General features: G+C 50.9%; 1 protein-coding gene across 2 annotated transcripts; it reads right to left on the reverse strand.

The window, feature by feature from the left end:
* Window positions 1-2,693: 2,693 nt before the first annotated feature.
* On the reverse strand, window positions 2,694-12,819 carry CBX6 (chromobox 6). 2 transcript variants are annotated; one of them, XM_050915545.1, is made up of 5 exons: window positions 12,751-12,819; window positions 12,548-12,591; window positions 12,282-12,347; window positions 12,006-12,072; window positions 2,694-3,810 (listed from the first exon to the last, which is right to left on the reverse strand). In XM_050915545.1, exons 1-5 carry the CDS (start codon window positions 12,817-12,819, stop codon window positions 2,893-2,895), a joined length of 1,164 nt encoding a protein of 387 aa, XP_050771502.1. In that variant the 3' UTR covers window positions 2,694-2,892. The 2 variants fall into 2 exon arrangements, with proteins under 2 accessions (XP_050771502.1, XP_050771501.1); XM_050915544.1 differs by having other exon boundaries at window positions 2,694-3,864.
* Window positions 12,820-24,031: the final 11,212 nt, after the last annotated feature.

The raw sequence follows: 24,031 nt of genomic DNA on the forward strand, positions 1-24,031 counted from the left end.
CCCACTGTTTTGCTCTTCACAGACAGTCCCCTTGCTTGTCACTCTGGAGAAAGGCAAAACCCCTTCGATTAAACAATTCCTGCCCCCTGCCCCCAAAGAACACCATACAAGAGACACTGGGGAAAAGAATTCTGCCAAGTGAACACATCTTGGCCAAAACACATCAAGAGTTTCCTATTAAAGTTCCCTTTTATCTCCCACTTAAACGCTTCAATTTTTTTTTTTTCAGAACCTCAATACCACGAAACAAAACACATCACCACATACGCACCAAACAGTAACTTAACAACCTAAAGTGACTGGCCAGTTTGCATCCACCCCACAAAGAAGCTCCTCTTATCTCGCAGCGCAGAATAGTTCTTGTTGGGAAGGGGGGAAAAAAGAGAAGAATCTCCTCGCTATTTCCCTAAGAGCTTTTCCCTATGCCTACAAACTGCTCATCTTTGAAGTTGCAGTCAAATGGATAGGCTATGCTAACATAAGGGATCCCCGGGTGTGCCAGGCACAGGAAAGATGCAAAAAAAATAAAGACACAAAAAATACAGGCAGGTATTAATACAGACACGCACACAAGTCCAACAAGTTATAGGAAGCCTTAGCTTGGTGAATGGATCGGGGAAGTCTCTTTCTCCCTGCCCCTAGCTTCGGCTGTGAATGCAACCGCATCCCCAAAGAGTCCACTAAGCTCTTTAACCAAGGAAAGAAAAAGAAAGAGGTGTGCAAAGGGTGGTGCTAACAGCACCTGGAATCCCCCTCGGACTGTCTGTGCAGACACCCAACCGCAACTGGTGCGAATTCACCGTGCCCCACGGCTTTGAATGCCACCCGCTGCGAGGCAAGGCTTGTGGGGAGGGCAGCAAAGATTTTATTACACCAACCCAGGCGCTGGAGGCGGGGAAAAGACAAGCTCTGGGCACAGAAGCCCTAATTAAGGTCAGAAGCTGGTCTATCCCTCCACCGCCCCGATGACGCCCCTTGGGCAGACAAACATCACCTCTCTCCCACAAACTGCCTCCCTTCTACCCTCAGACCACTGCAACCACAAAATCACTACTCCACACGAGAGCACTCCTCGGAGCCAGCAGCTCCTGAGCATCCTCGTGTGGAAGCACCAGAGGGGCCAATTCCACTCGTGTTCACCCGCCCAGGGCAAGTTTGTAAGTAGGCGAGCCCTGGCACAGGGAATTTTTTCCACCCTTTTCACCTCTGCAGCATGTTATGTAGAAGTGACACTCCCCTGCCCCATCCCAAATACCAGGGACAGGGCTGAGAGGGTGAGGCTCTCCCACCGATTGATCAGCACCTCTTTTCCTTGCCCCTACAGGCTGAGTCCTGTGCGAGTAGGGGGAGAAGGGAGAGCAAAGGAACAGCATCTCACCGTGAAGCTTAGGACCCACACAGAAATGGAACAAGCCAGAAATGGCACGCAAAAGACAGAGCTTATTTTGGATGTGAACAAGGGTGGTCAGGGAAAGAGGGAGCTGTGGGTAAAGAACAGCAAGCTGTGGTCTTGCTCGCTCCTACTTGCTAGGGGCGAAGAGAAAGAATTTCTAGATCAGCTCACAGGAGCTCTGGGGGAAGAGATCCAGCACACATGCATAAGATGTGAGAGAGACAGTTAGTTCTTATTAGCACCTTTGGTTGACAGTTGTAAGGGCTGTTTCAGATGCTGAAAAGACAGAGGGGAACCCTCTTCCAGGCCATCCACCACAGGGAAGGGAGAGCAGGAGAGACAAAAGGAAGCAGGAAGAGCAAACGACCCACCTTAGCATCCATCCCTCCCTCCTTCCGAGGGAGCAGGGGGAAGCAAAAAGGGTCGGGGGAAGCTTACGCGCAAGGTGGGAGACCAGCCTCACCCGGCTGGGGCAGCGTCACACTGTCGGCATATCTTCCCCCAAAACTGAAGGATGGATGCACGGCCCGCTCCCACTTCCACCACAGAAAGGCCGGGGAAGGGCATTTCATGCCCTCTCCCCCAAGCAAGTGCAAGTGATGAACACCAGGAGGAAGATCTGGGCCAGAAGCAGACTCCCCTTTTCTTCCCTTCCCCCTGCAGAGCTGAGCAAGTTGCAAGATGCAGGAGAAGAGGAGGGACCAGGGCACCTGAAAGCGCCCATACAACTGCCAAGGTAGCACCGATAGTCAAAGGAAAGGGGAAGCCAATATGGGGTGTATGCTGCACAGGGCACCCCCCACCACCCCAGCTTTGTCTCAAGCACCTTCCAGGCATGACGCTTCACCTGCCCCTCTCCCCCTCGCTCTCGGGGCATCTGGATCAGTAACTGCCATAAGGACAGCAGAGGAGAGGATCCAGGCCACAGGCCAAGAAGGGGAAGGATGGCAGGACTGGAGTCATGGCAAGGGGAAAACATTGGGATGGAACAAGAGACTGCATGCACATTGTGGGAGAAGGCTTGGGGGGCGTGGGTGAGGGCTCCAATCCTCTGACATCCTCCCCTCAAGGGTCTGGAGCTCCTCTTCAGTTTTTGTCAAAGATGGAAGGGGAAGGAAGAGGAAGAGCACCTTCCCCACCACCCCCACAGGCACACAGACACGCACTCACCCATCCCTCATCCCCAAAGGCTCCACCGCCCGTTGGACAACACCACATTCAAGGACAAACAACCACTCCCCAGCCCCACCACAACCCTCCCCACCTCCTCCCAGCAGCAGTGACACCCAGGAACGGTGGGTGCCCTCGCTCCCCACCACTGACACGCTCCAGCCTCCAGGCAAGAGGGAGACAGGCAGGGGGGAAGGAGGAGGAAGGGTGGCAGTGAGGGCAGAGGGACAGCCAAGGGGAGAAGGAGAGAACTAAGGACAGCCATTCGCACCACGACTTCTCGCAGGTAGAGCTCCCCCCACACCCCTGGAGCGGGGGGACCTGGCTGCTCACTTGCTGCCTCCGCCGCCGCCACCGCCTGCCGCCACCTTCTCAAAATCCTCCGCATTGCAGAACTCCTTGATGGTGACGGTGAGGAGGTTGCTGGTGACATCCGTGACCACCACGTTAGAGCAAGGGGACATCTCGGGACGCCAGTCGCCGGCCTCCTGCTCTGGGTCAGAAGAGAGGGACAAGGAGGGCGTCTGCCCGCCACTGCACCCTCCTGGGGGAGAACGCTTGCTGGTGGCGGCTGACTCGGGTGGGATCGAGAGGTCGAGGACCTCCGACTCGCGCCAGTCGGGGATGGCTGGGCTGAGGGTCTCGGGGAGCAGCTTCGGAGGGGAATCATCTGGGTCGGAGGAGGAGTGGGGGGCGGGTGACGGGCAGCCGGAGGAGCTGGAGCTGGGGGCATCATAGGGGGTGGAGCCCATAATGAGCCCACAGGATGCTGCCTGGGAGCCTTCGGCCTCCCCTTTGCCCTCCAGAGAGGGGGCAGGCGCAGCAGACGGCTTATTGTAGAGCGAAAAGGCGCCGAACTTCATGTGGCGGATCTGGGTGCGGAGGACGCTCTCGCTGAACTTTTTGCTCTTGCCAATGACGCGGTTTCGGGACGGGATCTTGGGCCGAGCCAGGCCCCCGGCCCCGTTGGCTGGCTTCCCGCCTTTGTCAATGACTTTGAGGTTGAGGATGATGCGGCTGCGCTTGGGCTCGCGGGGTTTCACCTTACGGTTGATGATGCGGACGGTCTCCGAGAAGGGTGAGACGGGAGGACGGATGCCAGCCCCGCCACCCATGCTCCCGCCGTTCTGGGGGTCTGGACGGGGCAGGGGGCGCCGGGACATGCGGTGGCATCGCCGGATGTCTTTCTTGAGCCGGTGCACTGCGGCGCTGGAGTGGAGCTTGGGAGAGGAGGTGCTAGAACCAGGCTTGACAGAAAAGTGTACATCCCCAATGTGGAGGGCCTCCGCTTGGGCCCGAGCCTGCGGTGGTGGGGAGAGAGGAAAAAAAAACAGGGTCAGAGAGGCAGCCTAGCTGCAGCCAAATCTCAAATCGGGCATTGCTCACCTCAGGACAAGCGCTTAGCAGCAATGCCGCGTCACATTTATACCCACATTAATGACAAGCACACATACACACCTATGGGCTATTGATAGCTATGGCGCAGCCCCATACAAGCACAGGGCAGTGTCTATATCGTTTCTGGGCAGCTAATTACTCCCTAGGCTGTGCCCCTGTTGACACATGCTTTCCCCAGGAGGAAAATGCCACTCTCCAGCCATGTTTCAGGGTTACAGTTAACTGTTTCCAAGGCCCCCCTCAGTCATCATCAGCCAACGTGCACAACCCTCCACTGTCGGCCAAACCACCAAGCATCCTCCTAGGCACTGGGGCTGTTAATGTTGAGTTAGCATCCAAAATTACATACTAGTCCCATGACAGGGGACTGTAGCAGGTCCTCTACGAAATGACCACGAGACAAGGAGGAGAGGAAAGTAATGCATCCAGTTTGCTCTTCCCCTCCCACAACCAGAATCATTTGCTCTGGAAAGCATGGTAGAAGGGGATCATGAGGAACACAGATGGAGGCAGGTGAGGGTGGTCGGATGGAGCTGTCTTAGCTAAACACAAGAAATGCAGAGATCCAAAGCTTAATTTTAACTAGAGACCAAAAGCAAGTTGTTTATCCTTACTCTGCTGTGGGAGCAATGTGCAGCGTTTAAAGCCAGAGAGCAGGCCAGCTGGAATTCAAGTCAAGTTTAACTGCATCTCCAATGAGATTGCCTTGTCCTTTTGAACACCACATTTGTTTGAAACCTACTAATGAAACAGAGCAGGAACAGGACCAGTTCAACCGTTGGGAGCCAGCCCTCCCTGAGAGCCAGGGTAGGGGAACAAGACTTTTAAGCTCTTCTGGTGCTTGGAGATAGTGCCAAAACCTGCCCTGGTTCACGCACCAGAGACAGGAACATTTTCTGGCAGCAGGAACAACAGTGTCGTTGGTAAGTTGAGGCAGTATGACCTGAAGACCCTGTGGGCATGGAAACCCAGAGCGTATTCTTACATTACGCCTTGCCAGAGCACAGTTGCTCGTAGAGTTCAGCCTCCCACCTGCACCCTGCTCCTTGCCCAAACAAATCCCCTTCCTTATTCCCTCTCAGCAGTGGTCACAGGCAGAAGTCACCCAGGCCTGGAGGGGACAGGCAAGCCCCCCCCCGATTGCCCATCTCATGAGCAGCTTCCCCCACCTCGTGGGCACAAGAAGAACTGCAGTGCCAGAAGACGACAGCTGCTTTTCCTCCCCAACTTTTCCATCCCGTTGCCCCCTAGCACACGCCAAGATCGGGATGGCTTCTTGCCAGCTAAGAGCTTGAGCACTCCAACACCATCTCCTTTGTCACCCTGCAGGCTGTGCCTCCTACCAGAGAAAAGCCTGGGGAAAAAAATGTGCGTGTAAAGGCAGGGATCTAACAGATCTAATGGGGGGCCCAGGCCAGCTCTTGCACAGTAAGCTCAAAGCCCTGGCCCTACCTCCCCAGAGCTTTGTCGTCACCCAGTGCCCCTCTTCTCCCACCGAGATCCCCATGGGAACCGCAGAAGATCCTGAGCGAGCAGAGAACAGAGACGTGAAGACATTTTGTTCCTCCCTGGCTAATGCTGGATGATCATGCCCTTCAATACTACTTGTATCCTGGCTTTAAGAGGACTGCAAAGATGAGGCCTCCTTCCCTGGCTGTATGTGAAAACGCAGACTGAAGGCTCAGCTGAACCAGGGACTCTAGACTTCGTATTAGCCAACTAACAGGGATGAATAACATGACTGCCAAGGCAGGCACAGACACTCTCCACGTTAACCCTGGGCTGTACAGGACTGTTTCACTTAGCTAGAGGGAAGTGTCCCCAGCACAGACAAACCCCAAGCCGTCCTGCTGTAGCAGGAAGTATCCCACTGTCCAGCTAGTTTCTCTTTGCTCAGCCTCGCGTGTTACTCCGCGCCCCAAACTGTTCAGAAAATGAACAGTTAGACACAGTTCCTGTCCCAGGCATCCTACAGGCTGGGGCACAGCAGCAGCACCAGATGAACTCCCTGCACCATGTATTAACTCTCCCCATCCCAACGATCCACAACTTGGAGACCCCACAGATCCTGTCAGGAGGTCACAGGCACTGACAGACGCACATCCAGGGCTGTGCTTACTCCCTCTCTTCACGGGTCCCTCTGAAGCAGATGGCAGACACCAGGACAACCTACAGTACAGTTTCTGACACTGCATACCAGCACAGCCTGGATTAACAACTTTATTCTTCCTTTCCCTCCCCTTCCCCATCACAGTCAGCCCTTCCACCACTGCTCCTCTTGTACTTTGGGCTTCTCGCCAATTTACCACTGCTCAGCTGAGAGCAAAGTGCAACACAACCTCTCGTTCCAAAACCCAGGACAGGGAAGCCAGGCAGAGGGTACAGACAGATGTGCCAGTAAAAATCCTTGATCCACAGCTTCAGCGGATAGACACAGGCATCCTTCAGGGCCCCTCCTGCTGCCAACACCGCATGTCTTCTAGATTAATTCCCTACCCTGTAACCACGCCTTGGAGTGAGGAGTTCTGCCCCCTCTGTGCCACTCTGCTTGGAGTTGAGTCTAATTGCCGCCTGCCCACAGCGCTGCCTTCCATCACCCACGTGAGAAAGAAGGCGGCCTCCCCCAAGTCTGGGGGAAAGCAGTCACAAACACCCACAGTTATCTCATACACCTCAAAATTCCTCAGCAAAGCTTCCCATCAACCACATTAAATGAAAAGCGATAATGCTGGGATGGTCACTGCCCGGCCACTTCCATGGTCCTGCTGATTTTACTTTCTCAGCCTGCGCGCATTAATGAGCTCCTGTCCTGTTTTGACACAGACCTGTCTTGGTTTTGTGCTTACGCAGTGGCTAGCACAGATCCCTGGTCCATGGCTAGGACTTTTCCAGTGTGCCAGAACCATTAGGTCTCCTTTACTTGCTACGTGTCTGCGTTTCCAGTTACTTCTGGGGCACTTCCTCAAGGCTGAAGCTGTTTCTAACTCATGTTTCAGCTCTCTGCATTTATTAAATTCCAGTTTCAGTAGTCTCCAGGTAGACTACATGCAGCATTGATCTCTTTGGCCAGATTATTAAGAGAGAGGGTAAGCTGGGACCCAACAGTCCTCCCCGGGTGCTACACTGCTATCCCCAGTGATCAGCTTCAATGCAAGTTCCAAAGAGCAATATGCAAATATTCAGCTTACCTTGAGCTTGTTTTTCCAGGTAAGGTCTCAAGAAAAATAGTATCAGATGCTTTATCTAAGACCAGCCCCCAGAGCCCTCTCATTTGCAAAGCTCAGTATTCCTACCACAGGATCAGGTTTATTCAGGCATCAACTATACAAACTCAAGTCTCTTCCCTGCAGAGGACAGCACATTTTCTGGGCTCTCCTCCTGCTTCCAACTTTACATTAAGTAGCTTGCTACCTCTGGTTTGGAGAAGACTCAGCATTCAGTTTTATCTGTTGGAAATGCACTTCTCCCTGCTACAGATCCATTACTCGATCACACTCATGAGCCGTATGAGCATAAGGTCTTTGAAAAACAAACCCGTTTAATCCCTTCAGCTGTGTCACCACAGTTTGCTACTTAACTCAGAAGTTTTCCAAATGGAAACTACGTCTCCGCGTTTTGCTGTTTTCACCTGCAGGATTTGTTCACTGCTGAAGAGGTACTCAGCATGTATACGAAGTAATTCACTCTCTGCTTACAGCTCAGCCTACATCAGGATGCAGCTTCTGGAGGCTTGCTGCAGTGCTCTGTCACGAGAGCAAGCCAATTGCTAGGATTGCTTCCCTTCCCCCTCTTCCCTTTTGGGATATGTATCACCTTTATTTAGCTTGTACAGCTCTCCCTCATTGCCCCTGGGAACTAGTATATCTCCCCTGTTCCCTACTATTCCTGAATAAATGTCCCTTGAGGCCCAGCAAGCATATTTGTTCATTCATTCCCTTAACGCACTGAGGCACACAAGCACGTACATGGACACGTGCTTAGAAAAGCCTCTCTTACCAGATTTGTATCAAAACCTCTGCAATTTGGAAGAAAAAAAAAAAGACAAAATAAAAGACTTTGTAAGGCAACGGATTTCTAGTTAATTATTTCAAAATCAAGTCATTTCCAGTAGCGCTGCTGCACCATAGTAGCACTACTCTTTCATAAATTACTGGTTCTGCTTTGTCTTTTATTCTCCACCTGCATTCCCACAGTCCTTGCTCCAAACAGCATTCGCAAGAGCTCTTCTTTCCCCTTTTTGGCTGCCATTCTGCTTTTTTATCGCCCTCTTTCTTCTGCAGTCTTCCAAGTGACAAGGCAACAGCAAGCCAGTTCATAGCACAGTTCTCCCAAGCAACACTGCCATAAACTAAAGTTTCCCTACTGGATGGGGAACAAAATGCTACAAAGGGGAACGGTCTGTTTTCAAACCGCTTGGGGATAATTTACGAACAGGGAGGAGATCAAAAGAAACCCAACTCCAACTTCAGAGTTCAAGGAAGGGCGAAGCGACAGAACACCATGCTGCTCAGCCCCTTCTCCCCCCCCCCAAGGCTCTCCTTTACTCTGCTCTCCCTTACTTCTTCCTTCCCATTAACCTTCCCCAGTCTTTTCACCTTACTATTTACAGCCACCCCGACTAGGGGTCTTTGCTAGCCACCCACTGAGCTTGCAGACTAGGCTCTGTCTCTTAATAGCACTTGCTAGACTTTATTAGATTAGTTGGCGAGTTTTGCATTCCACACAGCAGAGTGCCGAGGGAAAAGCAAAATAAAAAGAGCAAACCGAGTAGCATAAAAGAGGAAGATCACTATAGCATGAGCTATGTCTCTTTCTAACCTCACACCAGCTTCCATTCTGACCTGCAGCTGAAGGGCCTGTCCTCAAGGACGACGTCTGCCAGACACCTAAGTAGTAAGGTAAGAGCCTTACGTATAGTGCTGCCCATTTCAGACCAAGGACTCCACTTCCCATACACTCAGCACAAAGCTTGCAGCATACCAGCAGCCTCCCAAGAATTACAACCTCCCGCCAAGCTTGATCTCAGCTGTGGGAAAGTTTGCCCCTAGTATGCACAGGATAAAGACCCATTTCCTGCCCAAAACTTTGCAGTTGAAGTTTGCAGGGGTCACTTTCAACACGGGCCATCTTGATAGCGATATTACAAAGCCTGGACTGTAATTTCCCTTTGCAGTCTGATCGAAAGGGCAAGTGTTAGACAGCTCTCGGCAACAGGAGCCTGGCTTACAAAGGCAGCAGGTGGCTGAAGATGCAGCTTTTCAAAGCTTTTCCAAAGGCGTGGGCCACTAACCTGCTGGAATGCTTTCTGCAAATCCCCCTGGGTGCCTATCTGCAGCTTTTGAGAACTAATCCCAGGATAAACCTAGCCCCAACTGCAAACTAAAACACCCACACAAGCCAGGGGACTGAGCGGTGTATCAGGGCGCTTATTTCAATGCCTTACTGGAGACTCAGAAGCCTAAGTTTAAGCACTGATACACATGAAAACAGCTAGCAAGCCACTGAGTCGAGGGCAGACTAGTCTACCAAAGCAGTCCTAGGCCAGACCCCTGCTTAAACATCATTGCATCCAGGCCTAATCTGTTCAGTTAACAGATCAAAAAGAGTATTGTTCTAACTGCCAACTCCAAAGACTCCCTCTGGGATGCAAGAATCAAATTTCTTCCCCTGCTTCTGAAACTCTCACTGGCAGGAGATTCTGCAGCTGAAAGAACCGAAAACAACATTAGCGATGCGCGAGGCAGAACCAAATCCCACTCCTCCCGCAGTGGCACCGGTGCTGCAGGGCTGGCAGAGGTCAAACCCGCATCTTCGGCAGAAGAACTGACCGAGAGATGCGTACGACGCAAACTATCATGCTGGTCTCTGTCGCATTTCTAGCCGCAGCTAGTGGTTTGCCTGAACAGAGCTCAAACAAGTTCAGATAGGGCTAGCTGAGATAGAGTTACTTCTTGCTGCCTGGCCTGGGGTGTTATTTTTAGGGCAGGATCCGAAGTCACAGAAAAATGGCAAGTCAGAACGCTAACAGTTTCACCAGCTCCGTTTCCCAGAGCTGCAAACCAAGCGGCAGTGGTCGCGCTCTGCCCTGCCAGCCTCTCCCACAACGTGGCACCAGCCTTCAGGAGAGCTCATCTCGCTCACTATCACGATCCATCTTCTACAAAGTACCAAGCCAGCTCCGCAAACCTACAGGTTTTCAGTAGCGTTTGAGAAGCTGGTAGAATGAAGATGCGCCACAGAAACGTGTCAGGGACGTGATTCAAAGGATGCTGTTGAATAATTCAGGTTCCAAGTTTAGGGGGGTTTTAAAGGGCAAGGGGAGAAGAGGAGGAATGAGTGGATTTTATTTTTGAGTTTGGGGGTTGGTTTTGGTTTTTTAAATGAGTGAAAAACTGGCAACAGATTTTGCCGTATCACATTGAGAATCAAAAAGAAAAGAAACTGATTACACGCAGTAACATTAAAAGCACAGCATAAACACTTCTCTACCACTCTGAACAATGTCAGGTGTTACAAATACCAGTATTTTTTAATTCAAGCAGAGAACTATTTTAAGCTGGTGGTTTCCCTTTAAGCGTTCCTCTGCATTGTTGGAAACCTAAACACAAGGGTTTCATTTAATGCATGACTGCCAGAAAAACCAACTAGTCTAGTTTCCCTGAATAAAGCATAAGAGGTGGTACATATCAGTTATGTTTGTAGTTCTCAGTCTACAGATACAGAAAACTGTTAGCAGAAAAACAGGCAATGAGGGAGAAGGACAGTTCCATCAGCAAGACTTTCCGAGGATTACCACAGTCCCCTGGGTTTTACTTGGGGCATCAGAATACGCCTGTTCCTGCATTTCTTCTGCGTGCTTTGTTATGTCCTCTTAAAGCAGAGGAGAGGTGACAGTCTACCCCTCACCGCTCTTTCTGGTGCTCATACAGTTAAAGTGCTGCGCTGACTTGAGTAAAGCTCCTACCGCTGTCAGGCAAAGGAAAGTATTAACCTGTTTCACAGATGGGGAAACATGCACAAAGGCCAAATGACTTGCCCAAAGCCATAGGATGACAGTGATACCGATGCCTTACCACAGGGTCCACCCTGGCTGTTCCAGGGCTTTATACCGGATCAAAACCAGGGAAGCTGTGAACTTGCTCATCTGTCTTAAACGTACAAAGGTGTGTTGTTTCTACATTCATTTGAAGTCCGAGATTGAGATAGTTGGAGAGGAAGGGGGGGGGAACAGGGGAGCAAAGCAAGGAGATTTGTCTGTAAATTAACAAATCCACAGAGCTCACGTAGTGGTCATGCAGCTACCACATTTCTTAATTAAAAAAAGAAAGTAAAAAAATTGGGGGGGGCTGCACTAGGGACTACCTTCCTTGTTCTTCACTGCAAGCAAGCAGAGATACTACACCACCACCTTCTTGCAGAGACGCTGGGTCTATCAGAGGGGAACTGGAAACTTCAGCTGCTATCCTATGCAGAGGTGAAACACTCCTCCTCCCTCCCTCCCTCCCCCCTCACCCCCCGAAAAAAAAAGCGAAACAAGCCTGCAGTTTACAGATCAAAACACGAGCCCTTCATGAAACTCCCGTGGAGCGCCTACATCCTGAAACACAATCGGAGGAGCACAAGTGGCAGCGAGATTCCCGCCACAGCTGCCCGATTGCTCAGCATGCTGCTAAGTTGCAGAGCATGGGCTGGATGGAATAGGCTGCTGAAGGAAGAGCGAGCGGGGCTGGCTAGCTCTCCACTGCGGCAGCAGAAGGCCGTAAAGAGGGAGAGGATACTGGAAAAAGAGATTGCAGCCTCACCGTGCACATCCGCGTGTACCGACCGTCCTGCTGGGGCACCCGTTGCACGCACACACGCTCTCCCCTCACACGCTTCTGCGTCCCTGCCCCCCACCCACTCTCCCGTCGGGTTGTCCCTGCGTTCCCAGAGCCAGGCAGCAGGCACAAGTCACTTGAAAGTCCAGTCCAGTCCTTCCAAGGGCACGCACCGGCGAGGCTGGAGAGACATTTGGCTAGGCCTAAGTTATTTAAGTAAGAGTTACCTTCAGGAGAAAAGTTTTAGGCTTAGGTCCTCTCTTCTTGGGCCCGTACAGCTCACGCTCTCGTTCCCTTTAGGGAGTCAAATTTGTCAAGAAGTTAAAACTTTTCCCAAAGGGACAAACAAAAGCATACAAGTTTGGTTTTTTTTTTAAAAAAAAAAAAAAAAAAAAAGAAAAAAGAAAAAAAAAAAGAAGAGCCTGGATACCCTTTCCCACTCACCCACCCAAAGCCAAAACTGCTGCAGCCCCCCCAGCCCGGGGTGGGGGATGAGCACTCACTTCTGCTCGAAGGCGGCGATGAGGCGGGAGTCCAGGATGTTCTCCTCGGGTTCCCAGGTGCTGTACCTGCCGGGGGCGCGGGCAGCAGAGGGGGACAAGCGCAGGGGTTAGCGCCCAAACCCCCCCCCCCACGGCCGTACACAGAGACACCCCACACACACACCCCCAACCCCATCCCATCCAGCCCACCCCCGCAGCCCCGGGGGCGGCCCCCGCAGGGCAGCGGAGGCGGGCGACGGCCCCCCCCCCCGGCGGGATGCACTCACTTGATGGCCCAGCCTTTCCATTTCACCAGGTACTCGATGCGCCCCTGCAACACACAAGGGGGTGGGGGGTGGCAGTGTGAGGCGGGGGCCCGGCGGGCCGGCGGCGAGCGGCGCGGCCGGGGCCCGGCGGCGAGGAGCGGGGGTGGGGGTCCCGCGGCCGGCTGCCCCCCCACCCCCAACCCCCGCGCCGGCCGGTCCCTCACCTTTCGGATGCGCCGCTTGATGATGGACTCGGCGGCGAAGACGCGCTCCCCCACTGCAGACAGCTCCATCTTGCTCCTCGGCGGCGGCAGCGGCGGCGGCGCCCACAGCCCATAATAATCCCGCCCGCCCGCCCGCGCCGCCCCGCCCCCTGCCCCCCGCCCCGCCCTCCTCGTGCCGCCGCCGGCTCGCGCACGCCCGCGCGCCCCCTCCCGCCGCGGCCGCGCGTGACCCTCCCTCCTCCCCCCCACCCCCCCTCGTGGGGGGGGGGGGTGGTTGCTAAGGGAAGGGGGTCGCGCGCAGGCGCCGGCCGTTAAAGGGGCCGCGCGACGGGTGGTGTGAGGGCGGGGGCTCCGCCATCGCCCCCCGTGAGGGGGGAGCCGCGGCCCCGCGCCGCCTGCCCCGGGTGGAGGGCGTTCGAGGCCAGGGGCGAGTGGCGGGCGGTCCGCGGGGGAGCGGGAAGGGAAGCCCGCCCGGGCAGACCCTCGGCATGGCGGCGGTGCTGCTGCACCTCCGCCGCCTCAGCCCCTTCCCGCCCGAACGCGTCCCTTTTTAACTTAAAACAATGGCGGCAGCGGGGGCCGCGCAGCGTCCTCTCCTCCTGCACACGCAGATGCACCGTCACTTCGCACCGTCACCCACCTTTAGCCAGCGGGGTGGCACTGGGGGTTAAGCAGGAAAGCAGGCAGTCTTAAAAGTACCTACCAAGGCAAAAACTAGCAATAAAGGCGCTTAAATCCTTTTTTGCCTTTTGGCTGGCACTTGTATGTGCCCTCATTTTTGAGCCAGTATAAGGTACTGCAAGGTAAATGGGCCAAGCATGCTACATAAACCTTTAAAAAAAAAAAAAATAGAAAAATGTTAAGTCACTTAGAGGAATTCCCTGCCCCGAGTGTTACCACAGAATCCTATTTAATTTGCAGTGTGCTTTACACTCTCTTGCAGGTGCTAAAAAGACAGAGAGAAAAAACCTCAGTCAAAAATCATTCTCTGCAATTCAAAATGGAAGCTCACGGCCCTGCAGCTGTCTTCATGTGGAGCTCATGGTTCTCTGTTACCTGGAGGTACCACCTGGCACAGCAAACCAGCATATTCCCCTGCTTTAGCTCCATTTTTAGGGTGAGGAGGGGGTGCATTTCAGAGTGATACCCTCTGGAAAAAGGGGGAGGTGTGATGAGGGCCGTAGGCAATGGCCAACTTGGCTTTTGCTGCTCTTCCTCAACCCACCATGACCTCACCAGCTACCTGCAGAGCACTGGCACCCCTGTACTACCCGCTTTTCACCCAGCCTGGCAGGGAGCACTCACAGCTCCCGTTGGCCTTTGCTAACCCTTTCTCCATTTGCATTCTCCTCCCCTTTCCCTTTCCACCTCTGGCTCCAAAGTTTCACCCAGAAGGAGGACATTGTGGAAATGGCTATATTTATCAGTAGTAGCAGGGATGGATTTCCCAAAGTCAAGGTGGGCAGGTAGGAGAACGAGCGTTTTCCTCACTGCCTGCGATTCAGGCAAGACCTGTCATAGCGTTTTGTTCTTTTTCACCTTCGCCGCTGAAATGTTGTGGCCACCACCAGCTCTCTGACCAGAGGAAAAACGACTCGAGAGAGGACGCGTTCCCCACCGCCTCGCCCTCATTCAAAGGGGGGCGGATGGAGAGGTTGCTGAATGCTGACAGAGACGGCAAACGGACAGTCACATGGACCCTGGTTCAGGAGATGCGAACAATTCGGAGAACAAGGTGTTTTCTGTGGTCAGGGACTGAACCACAGCGTACTTCACCACTGATACTTCTGCGCTGAGGTCATATCACTCGCTCCGAGAACAGGCAGTAAGAGGCCCTTTCTGAGGTGTTTACCATTGCAGGCCAGCCGAGAACAAAACCCCAGACAGATCACTCAAGACTCCCACCTAGCATGGGACAAGTCCTTCTGGACTGCCCCACTGCTCTAGACGCCACTTTTTTTAACCTCAATTCTTTATACACTTGAAGGTGACTTCAGAAGAACAAGTCGATCTCGCCTGTTGCGTTTTGCTTTTCACTTTTTTCACTGCTTTTAACTTTGCACATTAAGCGTTCATTAACACCATCCACGTTTAAATTGGCATATTTGTTACTGTTCACTTCGTTTAAACAACTGCTTTTACACTTATGGCTGAGCGTCAAACAATTGAACTTCCAACCATCAATATCATCCACCCTAAAAAGCAGGCACTCCGAAATCAAATGGGGGGGAAAAAGCCCTTACACAGCTACGCAAACACACACGCAGCAGCTGTGACCGATGGCCTTGTCCCCGTACAGACGTACGGGTCACGAGCAGCACACCTCACCTCAGGGCAGGAGCGCGAGGCACCCCCGACCCATGGACCAGAAGGGGCAGCAGCACTTCAGAGCGCTCCAGGTGCTCTTTCCAGTTATTCTTCCTCCTTCCACCCCTCAGCAGGACCTTCTTTCTAGCCACAGCGACTGCTCAAACCACCGCGAGCGACCACGGTACAGGTATTGCCCAACCCCAGGCTCTTTCATCTAACTTGTACTCTCACAAAGGGAAATAGCCGAATATCCAGCTGTTCAGAGCATTGTTGGGTATTTCCTTTGTTTCATTCACATTTCCAGTAAAACACTTTGGGGGGAAAAGAAAAAACCCAAACCACCTGGGAAGACGGCTCTCCCGGAACAGCTATTGTTCACTACGGACACTGAAATAAGGTATTTTTTTGGCGCCTCGCTGCCCGCAAGACCCTGGTGCCATAGGACACACCGCAGCACTTCTTGCTAGCGCCGAGAAGCCAGTGCAGGGAAGCGATAAGCTTTGGAGGAGCAACAAGACCTTTCTCACCAGAAATCGCTGGCAAGCGGTGTACGAGCATAGGGGGAGAGCAGCAGGTGCAAGAACATTTTTATTTATTTTTTTTAAGTGGCACTTGATAACGGGAAACTCACCTGCTCAAAGCCAGTAGCTGCCTCCTGGCTCATTTTTTTGTGGACCCGTGACCTGGCAGGAGTAGCAGCGCTCATCTCCATTAGAACAGCTCCAAGGGTTGATCAACTGACTCCGTTGCCATTTGCTCCAGGGAGGTCGCTGTCAAGGAGCGGAAGATTTCTGTAAAGAAACGGTCATTCCCTCGCCTACACCGGGAGCTGGTGCAGCTGCACACACCCCAGCCCCTCAAGCAAACGCTGCATCGTTTTTTAAGCAAACCCTTGGTGCTACGGTCATCCACGTCAACACACGCTCAGATTTCCCAGCTGCAACTCTGAAACACACAAGAGCAAAGACGGACCCCTCAGAGCTGAGCACGTACCTCCCCGTGCAGCAGTTACGGGTGGCTCGGTGTGGCCCGAGCAGTGGCCAGAACCACCCCCCCTCCGGCCTGCTAACTTTTTGATGTAGCAGAGAGAGGAGAAGGCCCGTGGGGTTCATGCCGTGCCTACGCCACTGGGGTACTACGATAGCAAAATGCTGGGAAGAGAAGGACCAAGAGCAGGGAAGACGAGGGGCGCTGAACGGACAGGAGGTGACTGCCAGCTTCCTGACAGCACTCACCGTCGTAGGGGCCACACACGCAGCATTTCACTCCATGCTTCTCAGAGAACACGGAGCTGCTCAAACCACGTGGTCTCCCCTTTCGGGTGCTGCCTGCCGTGGCAGGGGCGCGGGGGCACGTCCTGCGGCGCAGCCGAGTGCCCTTGTTCTCAGGCGTCCTATGGGGAGAGCTGCGCGAGGCAAGCCGGCTGCGCTGCACGGATCAGAGGGGCGGCATAGCAACAGATTATTATAAAAAAAAAAAAAAAAAAAAAAAGTCCTATCCAGATTAACCTTTAATCCAACCAACACATGCATGTGAAAGGACAAGGCGTTATGAGTTTCTAGTGCCAGCCAGCCTCTGCAGCATTGGCAGGGGTAGGAAGAAACAATCTCCCGAGTAGGCTTTCCCGTAACTCTGCACTGCAGTTTCTTACAACTTCACCTGACGTGCTCGCTGCTGCCAGAAAGTAAGTGGCTGGCTGGAGTCCGGCTCCGATGCCATCACTCAAATCCAGCCTCCCTGGCTCAGGGCAAGCACGCTGACTGCGCTTTGGTAACGCAGGCAAGACCTAACCAGGCTGCCTTGAGCCACGACTGACTCAGGAAACGCACCCCATCCCCCTCTGCTTTTGCACCGTGTGCTTTTGTGATTGATGTCATAGCTGCGTTCAGATGCAGGGCTCACCCCCACGTTACATCTACTAAAGACATCTCAGATGGCCCCATTCGCTTGCTGAGGTACCTCGATTAACAGCTAGCCTCCCCCTCCACAGGGGATGGGGAGGCACACGCCTTGCGGGAGCAAGTCAGAAACCAAAGTGGACTAAGTGACATTTGGGATTCTCTCCACGGAGTATTGGCAGTCCCAGGATTTGGGCTCCTCAGCTAAGCCCCGTGCTACCTGCAGTGAATCAGGGGCCAAACTCCACCCAGGAGCTCCTGTGCTCCTGGGGAGCTTCTTGAAAGCCCTGCAGCCCAACCCACCGGAGGCTTTGGCTTGGAGGAGAGCGGCTTCCCCGCTGGCCACCAGTGCGGAGCGTGTTTGGCAGCCCAGGCCTCGCCTCAGATTTTCTCCGTTCCCACAAGAGACGCAGGATATGGGGCACTCCAGCACTCTCCTGGTGCCGGCAGAGCTGTCCTGGCACCGCAGCACCGTGCGAGGATGTCAAGAACTCCCTGAGCCCAGAGCAGCAGTCACCCTGCCGTCGGCGTTCTCCTCTTCAAATTCTAATCCATCAAAGACCAATCGTCCCAGGTCATCTCTGTACAGCTCTAACTTGCTCCGTGGGTTAAAAATTAATAAAAACCTAACCTCCTCGAATCAAAGTAATGAGTAATGTCAGAAACAGCCTTTTGTAGGCTCCATTCTTCATCGATCCTTCTTTACTGATCTTTCTCATGCACGCACACACGTTTTCCATTCTTTTTCCAGCCACACTGCATGTTTATACCAACAGAAGTGACAAGCGGAAAATAGTTCAGCTGTAGAATTACAGCAAGGGGAGGTAAATGACCACACAAACAGACCATTAGGTAAATGTCAGTTCTCATATTTAATATTTTAATAATTTTGTTTGCAACATTTACCACATAAATCATCTAAATAAATAGATGCTGTACAGTCTCTTATCCATATCAGTACAAAAATAAAACCACACTTTGTGTCAAATTATATTTGAGCCTGCCCTCCCTTTGCTATTACAATCTCCTTTTACAGCACATACTCGCTCAGAAAAGGCATTATACTCCGATTGGTTTGTTTGGAATTGGTTTACTCCCTATTTCCCCCCCCCGCCCGCCCAATACATTCAATTAGTCTGTACAAAAGCTAGAAGCTCATTCTGTGCAAAAGGAAGCTTTCTGTGTGCAAAGACTCAGATACTCTAGCGTGCTGACAGGAACAACAGCAACAACTGAAGAGACAAGAACAAAAATAATCGGGGAGCCTCCCCGCTAACTGGCCCCATCCCCCATCTTTGCGACCCCCCCCCCCCCAACAGAAAGGAAGCATACCAAATTCGATGAGTCAGTGTGCAAGAGTCCAAACGATGTGCGTACGCTGAGGGAAAAGGTTGGTGCTGAAAACCCAGCCCAGAGCACTGGAGTTCCCCCAGCTGTAGAGCTGGCTAGGTGAGGAAAAAAGATTCTCTCATCTTAGCCTGCTCAAAAGGTTGTTGAGATACGCAGAACAAAAGCTTCATCTAAACGATTTTAGTTCTTTTGTTGCCGTTCTGTTGGAGATGAGGTGAGGAAACGGCCTCTGGAAAAATCCAGCAGCTACTGAAGACAGCTCCTGGTTCACCCTCCATTCCTCTTCCCACTCCCTGCAGAAGGACAGATACCTCCCTGTTCCTCAACTAAGCTAATAAGGTGCAATTTTTCAGACAGGAAACTCTATAAAGATGTCTCCAGAGCTGGAAGAAGTGGTCGTAGTTCCAGACTAGGACCGCTCAAACTGAAACTCAACTTCATTTTTCCCTTTCCTCAAAGGAGGTGGGAGGGAGGAAGCCAACCTGCACCCTGAAGGCGAGCGAGGGACTTTGCAGGTCTCCTCTCCTCCCTAAGGGAGCCCTCCTTTACTGGGCACGGTGGAGCACGCTCCCCCTTCAGCCATGGGAGGGAGGCAAAGGGCTGGTGGCAGCTCTGGAAAAATGATAACGAGCAGCCAGCGGCCTGAAACAGATATATCTTTTGCTTTTCAAATGCCACTTTTAGGCAGACGATAAGGAGTACTTAGCACTCCTAGTGCTTTGCATTTCCAAAGTGCTTCAAAACATACTTCAGATTTAAAAGCAAAAAAAAGCTGCTTAACATTTTGACAGATTTGCAAAAAGCTTCTTTGTGCTGACACTACATTTTCTGGTTAAAAAAAAAAAAAAAAAAAAAAAAGGCTTTCCACCTCCTTCTCCTCCAAAATCCCCCTCCCAGTCAAAACTCTGCTACCCCAGTAACGAGATTAGCTGTGATAGAGGTTCTGAACGGTCTTAGGAGCTCATCCTTTCAACGTCCGACTGGCATTCTCAGACAAGAACCCCTAGCATCTTTGTTTCCATCTGCTGTCAGCTGCTCTGCAATCTCAGCAGCAAAGCTTCTACCCCATCCCAACTTGGTAGCAATCCATCTCCCCCCTATCAGCCATTACGTGCTCCCACTGAGCTCTGCTCCTCTCCACAACTCGCAGTTAACTAGGGATCATCTCCCACCTGCTCCCTGCTAAGCCACTGTACTTTAAGAAATTAAGGGTGCAAGGGAAAGAGAGGTGGAAGAGAGAAAGGGGTCATCACTCCAGGAAGTGCTTGTTACAGGGAAGGATTTGAAGAGTCTGAATTCAATTTTAAGTGATTGCTTCTCTCCTTCCAATTGTCCTGGGGCTGTTTTGTAGGCCTTCCCATCCTGACCAGCTGCTTGGGTGGAATCCGGGTGGTTCGACACCCAGAAGGTTCATGCTTTCTCTGCGAGGACAGTAAGTTCAGCAGGCAGAGGACAACACGGCCTCTTGATCATGAGCTATTGTCTCAAAACAAGTTTACCATGCCCTTGGGGAAAACTGCTTTACAACAAGCATGGCTAAAGCGGCATGTTCCCTTTACCTGTATGTGCCAATGCTATACATTCCCATGTAGAACTTACCCTGTGCAAGTTGTTAACATACACATCTCCCTTGCTTTCCCAAATGGTGAAAGACAGATACATCAACACAGCACTGACCGTCTCCTCTCCACAGGGCCCACTCGGAACTCTGAGGGGCATCCACCCTCTGATGGAAGGGATCAGCTTCACTGCAAGTTCTTTGCACTTCTAACATGCCTTCTCTCTCAACTACCAGCTCACCCAAAGGCCTGTCCTCAGCCGCCTAGCAAGAGCAACTCTGAAGCAACTCCTTCTCTCCCTCCCTTCCCTGACAAGCAGCTGCCCCTACTATTTTCTGGGAAGGCTCACTGCCCTCTTCTTCCTAGGCTGTAGGTAAGCAAGGGAGGAACAGAAGATGGGTAGATACCAATTAGCTTTAGAAAAGGAGGTTTTTGCACTTTCCCTACTTCAGAAAGCACAAACTTAAAGCTTGAGAGGAGAAGAAGGGGTGGAGAGGTGGTGGTTGATTTAGCTTTGCTCAAATACATGGATGTGGCTGACAGCCCTCGCCACTGTCTTCTGCACCCTGGCCTCTGTTGTGGCTACCACCGAGGGTCTTGCATGAGCTACCCTGCCTATTTTTTGACCTGTACGAGGCCTCCCTTTTCTATTCCAGTGAAACCATCAAACAGCACTAGCTGGCGTACAGCAGGAAACAGTACTGGGGCCAAGGGCCCCCTGTGAGGTGAACAAACAATTTTATACATTCAGTCACAAAACACCAGAAGAACAATTCTGGACAGTTTCACAACACTAACAACAAAAAAAAGCCATTCATTTCTCAATAAGCTGCTTTCTGTCTGAGGCTCCAACATAAGCAAGGGTCAATTCACTAACAAACTTGGGCTTATTTTGGCAAATGGAACTGCTTTTGGGTGTTCTCACAATAATATCCTGGCCTTGCTTGAAAAAGAAAAAAAACCAAAAACAAAACAGAACACACAAAAACCGTACCTTGTTTGACTTCACAAGCAGAAGGGCCCCCAAGTAAATGCAAGACAATAAGGAGCATGCAGGAGCTATGAGGCTACTTAATGCCACTATTGATGTGTTAAAACTTGCTGTTCCAAGGCATCACTTACATATCAGAGCAATAACATCTAATTTATCACCATCCAGGAACAGAGGCAGTCCTTTTTTTTTTTTTTTTTTAAACACAGTGTTAGCAATAAAGTTTTCTAATCTCATGAAGCCCCTCAGTTCTGTCATATATACAGCAAGTTCACTGTGAGAAGATCTGAAATAAAAACTTCTGTCCCCAAAATGCGGCTGGTAAATTCTCACATGGAAACAGTTCTAAGAATGACTATTAGAACAGTTCTTCTTGGAGAAGTTTATCACATACAGTTCAGTAATTTCCACTGGCTGAAGTTCGTTCTTCTTGTTTACAGCCATGGAGCCAAACGAGGTATGGGAGAGTTAGCCCATTTCTATTCTTGGCTTGTGCTTCAAATAGAATTATTAAACTCAGCTTCAGCTGGATGCTATTCTGGCTCTTCTAATCAAACGGAATGCTTAACGAAGCTCCGAGCACAGCATCTGATTTTCATGATATGTTAGCCCAAGAGGTCGCAATTCAATTTTCAGATTTTCAGTTGAACTGCCAGATGGACAGTACTGGGGAGAAGAGACAAGTAAACCCAGACCACCTTGCTTGCCATCACAAGTAAAACCCCCATACATCTCTACACCTGCAGAAGTGGAATAAAGCTAATTTTAAAGTCCCTGAAGACCAGCTCTACCAAAGAAGTTTACAATGATATGTCACCAGACAATATGGAACGAAGCCACATTTTAAAAATATCAAGAGAAAAATCTTCTCAAAAAGATCTTTAAGATAAGCAAGAATTCATGAATGTCAAAAAAAAAAAATCCACCCAACACAGTAACTGCTTAGTTTCCTACCACAAACTCCTCCTCACACACACAAACCAAACCCACGCACATGCAACTTGTTGTGTCTTAACCCGATAAGAGTTAACTCCTCATTGACCTGTACATAAAGCAGCATGGTAGCCAGGTACTTAGTTCAACACTTCGTGTAGCGAGATGATTAGTCACCAGCACAACACAAGCTAGCCTGATCCAAAAAATGATTAAGATATGAAGTTGTGGGTGGATCCTCTTTGAAAGACCACCACAGGTCTTTGAAAACTCCACTACAAGAGGAAGAAAAGATGTTTAAAGAGAAATGCCAAAACAAAATATTGAGAAGTCTCAGCTGGCGAGTGGAGAAAAAAGCAGATGATGGAAATCCAGTTTATTAGGACAAGCTTTTTCCTGCCACAGGACTGGTATTGCTTCTGACGTCAGCCAAAGCCAGGAACCTTAGTAAATAGGAAGCTTTTTTGGTGTATTTGTACACTGAGATGAAGACAGGACACAGGCAGCAGTAGCTGCATTAGAATAAAGAAACCAGACCCTATAAATGCCATAAAGATTTAGCAGGATGAGCTGGAGTCCAAGACTTTTTAAAAAATAAGCTAAAATATTACGCTTCTGCAACCTAACTACCTGACCTGCTACAACCCTCAAGAGTGGACTCAGCCATGTGGTGTGTCCACTGGTCACAACAAGAGAGAGATGCAGGTATTCAGCACATTTGGCAGGTGTTGGGAAGATGGGGTGTGTGGGTGTGTAGGGAGGTGATGACGACAACACTGTCTGACCCCACATCCTGCAAAAGAGGGTGTAACTCCAGATACAGAAGCCTTGCTCTGGACACCCACGTTCAACAAACATCCTGAGCCTGTATGCTTACCTCATCAATTTGCCCTTGCTAGCTATTGCAAGCTTCTTTCCCACTCACTCTTCCTCCCACCACATAATTCCCCCCCAGCTTCCACTTCTCACCCTCTCAGATTTCTCCATAATAAGACTCCCATGTCACTTCTTTGAGAGACAAAATATTAGTCCAGAAATTCAAGATCTTCCCAGTGGTCCTGAAACTGCTGTGACACAGTGGAAGACAGGCCTGCTCAAACAGCTCTGAGATGGAAGGAGAAATCCTAAGTCTACACTGAGCTGCCATATCCTATCTGAGGTAAAACCTGCTTTTAATAAAAATCACCGGGGCAGTCCACACACTTTGCAAAAAGTAGATGTTTGGAGGACGAAGAAGCCCCAGAGCTCTCGAATTCTGCAGGCCAGCAGCCAAGCCCTTCAAAGGAACACAATGAGGACTTCCACAGGTGTCTTTACCTCAGAGCTCAGAAGGCTCATAGCTTCATTTAGAATAAATACAGCAGATAAGAGATGCTTCAGGTGTGGTGGGGAGAGGAAACAAAGGATTTAAGGACAGTAATCATGACAGTAGCCAATGTTACCCTGCAGCACTCTGTCCTGCAGTTCCCACCTCAGACTCTAGATTACTCTTCTTGCTTTCCATAGGAAAAGGTCTGTATTTAAAAATTTAAGTTATTTAAATAAAAGTTGCTTTTAAAAAAATGGAAGAGAACATGCATGTGCAAGAACAGATGCTATGCTAAACTACCAACTCAAAATACAGCAATTCTTCAAAAACCTCAAAGTGTCACAGGCAGTCCAGCACAAGGCATTTTTAAGTGCAAGATCAGGCAGGGTCTATTGAAATGCAGACCGCTTTCCTTGGCAAAGATTTTTAAGCCTTCCAAGGGGAAGTTCCCATCAGTAAAGTAGTACAGGATCACAGATACTGTGAGGAGACTGGAGTCACGGAAGAATATTACTCAGGCAGTACAATCCAAGAATTCTCATTACTAAGAATTTTTTTTCCCCCTCCTCAAATCTAATACATGCCTTCCCCACATGTTGTTTACCTTGGATCTCTCAATGGGATCCAAGAACAGAATTTGCTGCTAATCAGGGTCCATTTCTAGCTCAGTTCTGTCCAATTCCTGTGTCCTGGGCCTGTGCCAGTATCTTGAATATCTTTACAGTGCCAGGCAATGCTTTGGTTGTCCTATTAAGCCCCTCCTCCCAGGGGAGGGGAGTCAGTTTTCAATCAACTTATTACCACAGATTCAGGGCAGCATTTGTTATTAATACTGAATTTGGCAAAGGGTAAGAACACCCCACTTTCCATAACGCATTTCTCATACAGCAGAGCCGAGCCTGGAAATCCTGCTTAGCATATACAGAATGGT

Source organism: Gymnogyps californianus, chromosome 1 (assembly GCF_018139145.2).
Source record: "Gymnogyps californianus isolate 813 chromosome 1, ASM1813914v2, whole genome shotgun sequence".
In the NCBI taxonomy this organism is placed as follows: Eukaryota; Metazoa; Chordata; class Aves; order Accipitriformes; family Cathartidae; genus Gymnogyps; species Gymnogyps californianus.

Coding starts and splice junctions, on each gene's coding strand:
- CBX6 (XM_050915544.1), bottom strand. CDS start 12,819: ATGGAGCTGTCTGCAGTGGGGGAGCGCGTCTTCGCCGCCGAGTCCATC. Junction 12,592..12,750: donor TCAAGCGGCGCATCCGAAAG/GTGAGGGACCGG, acceptor TGTGTGTTGCAG/GGGCGCATCGAGTACCTGGT. Junction 12,073..12,281: donor ATCGCCGCCTTCGAGCAGAA/GTGAGTGCTCAT, acceptor GACTCCCTAAAG/GGAACGAGAGCGTGAGCTGT.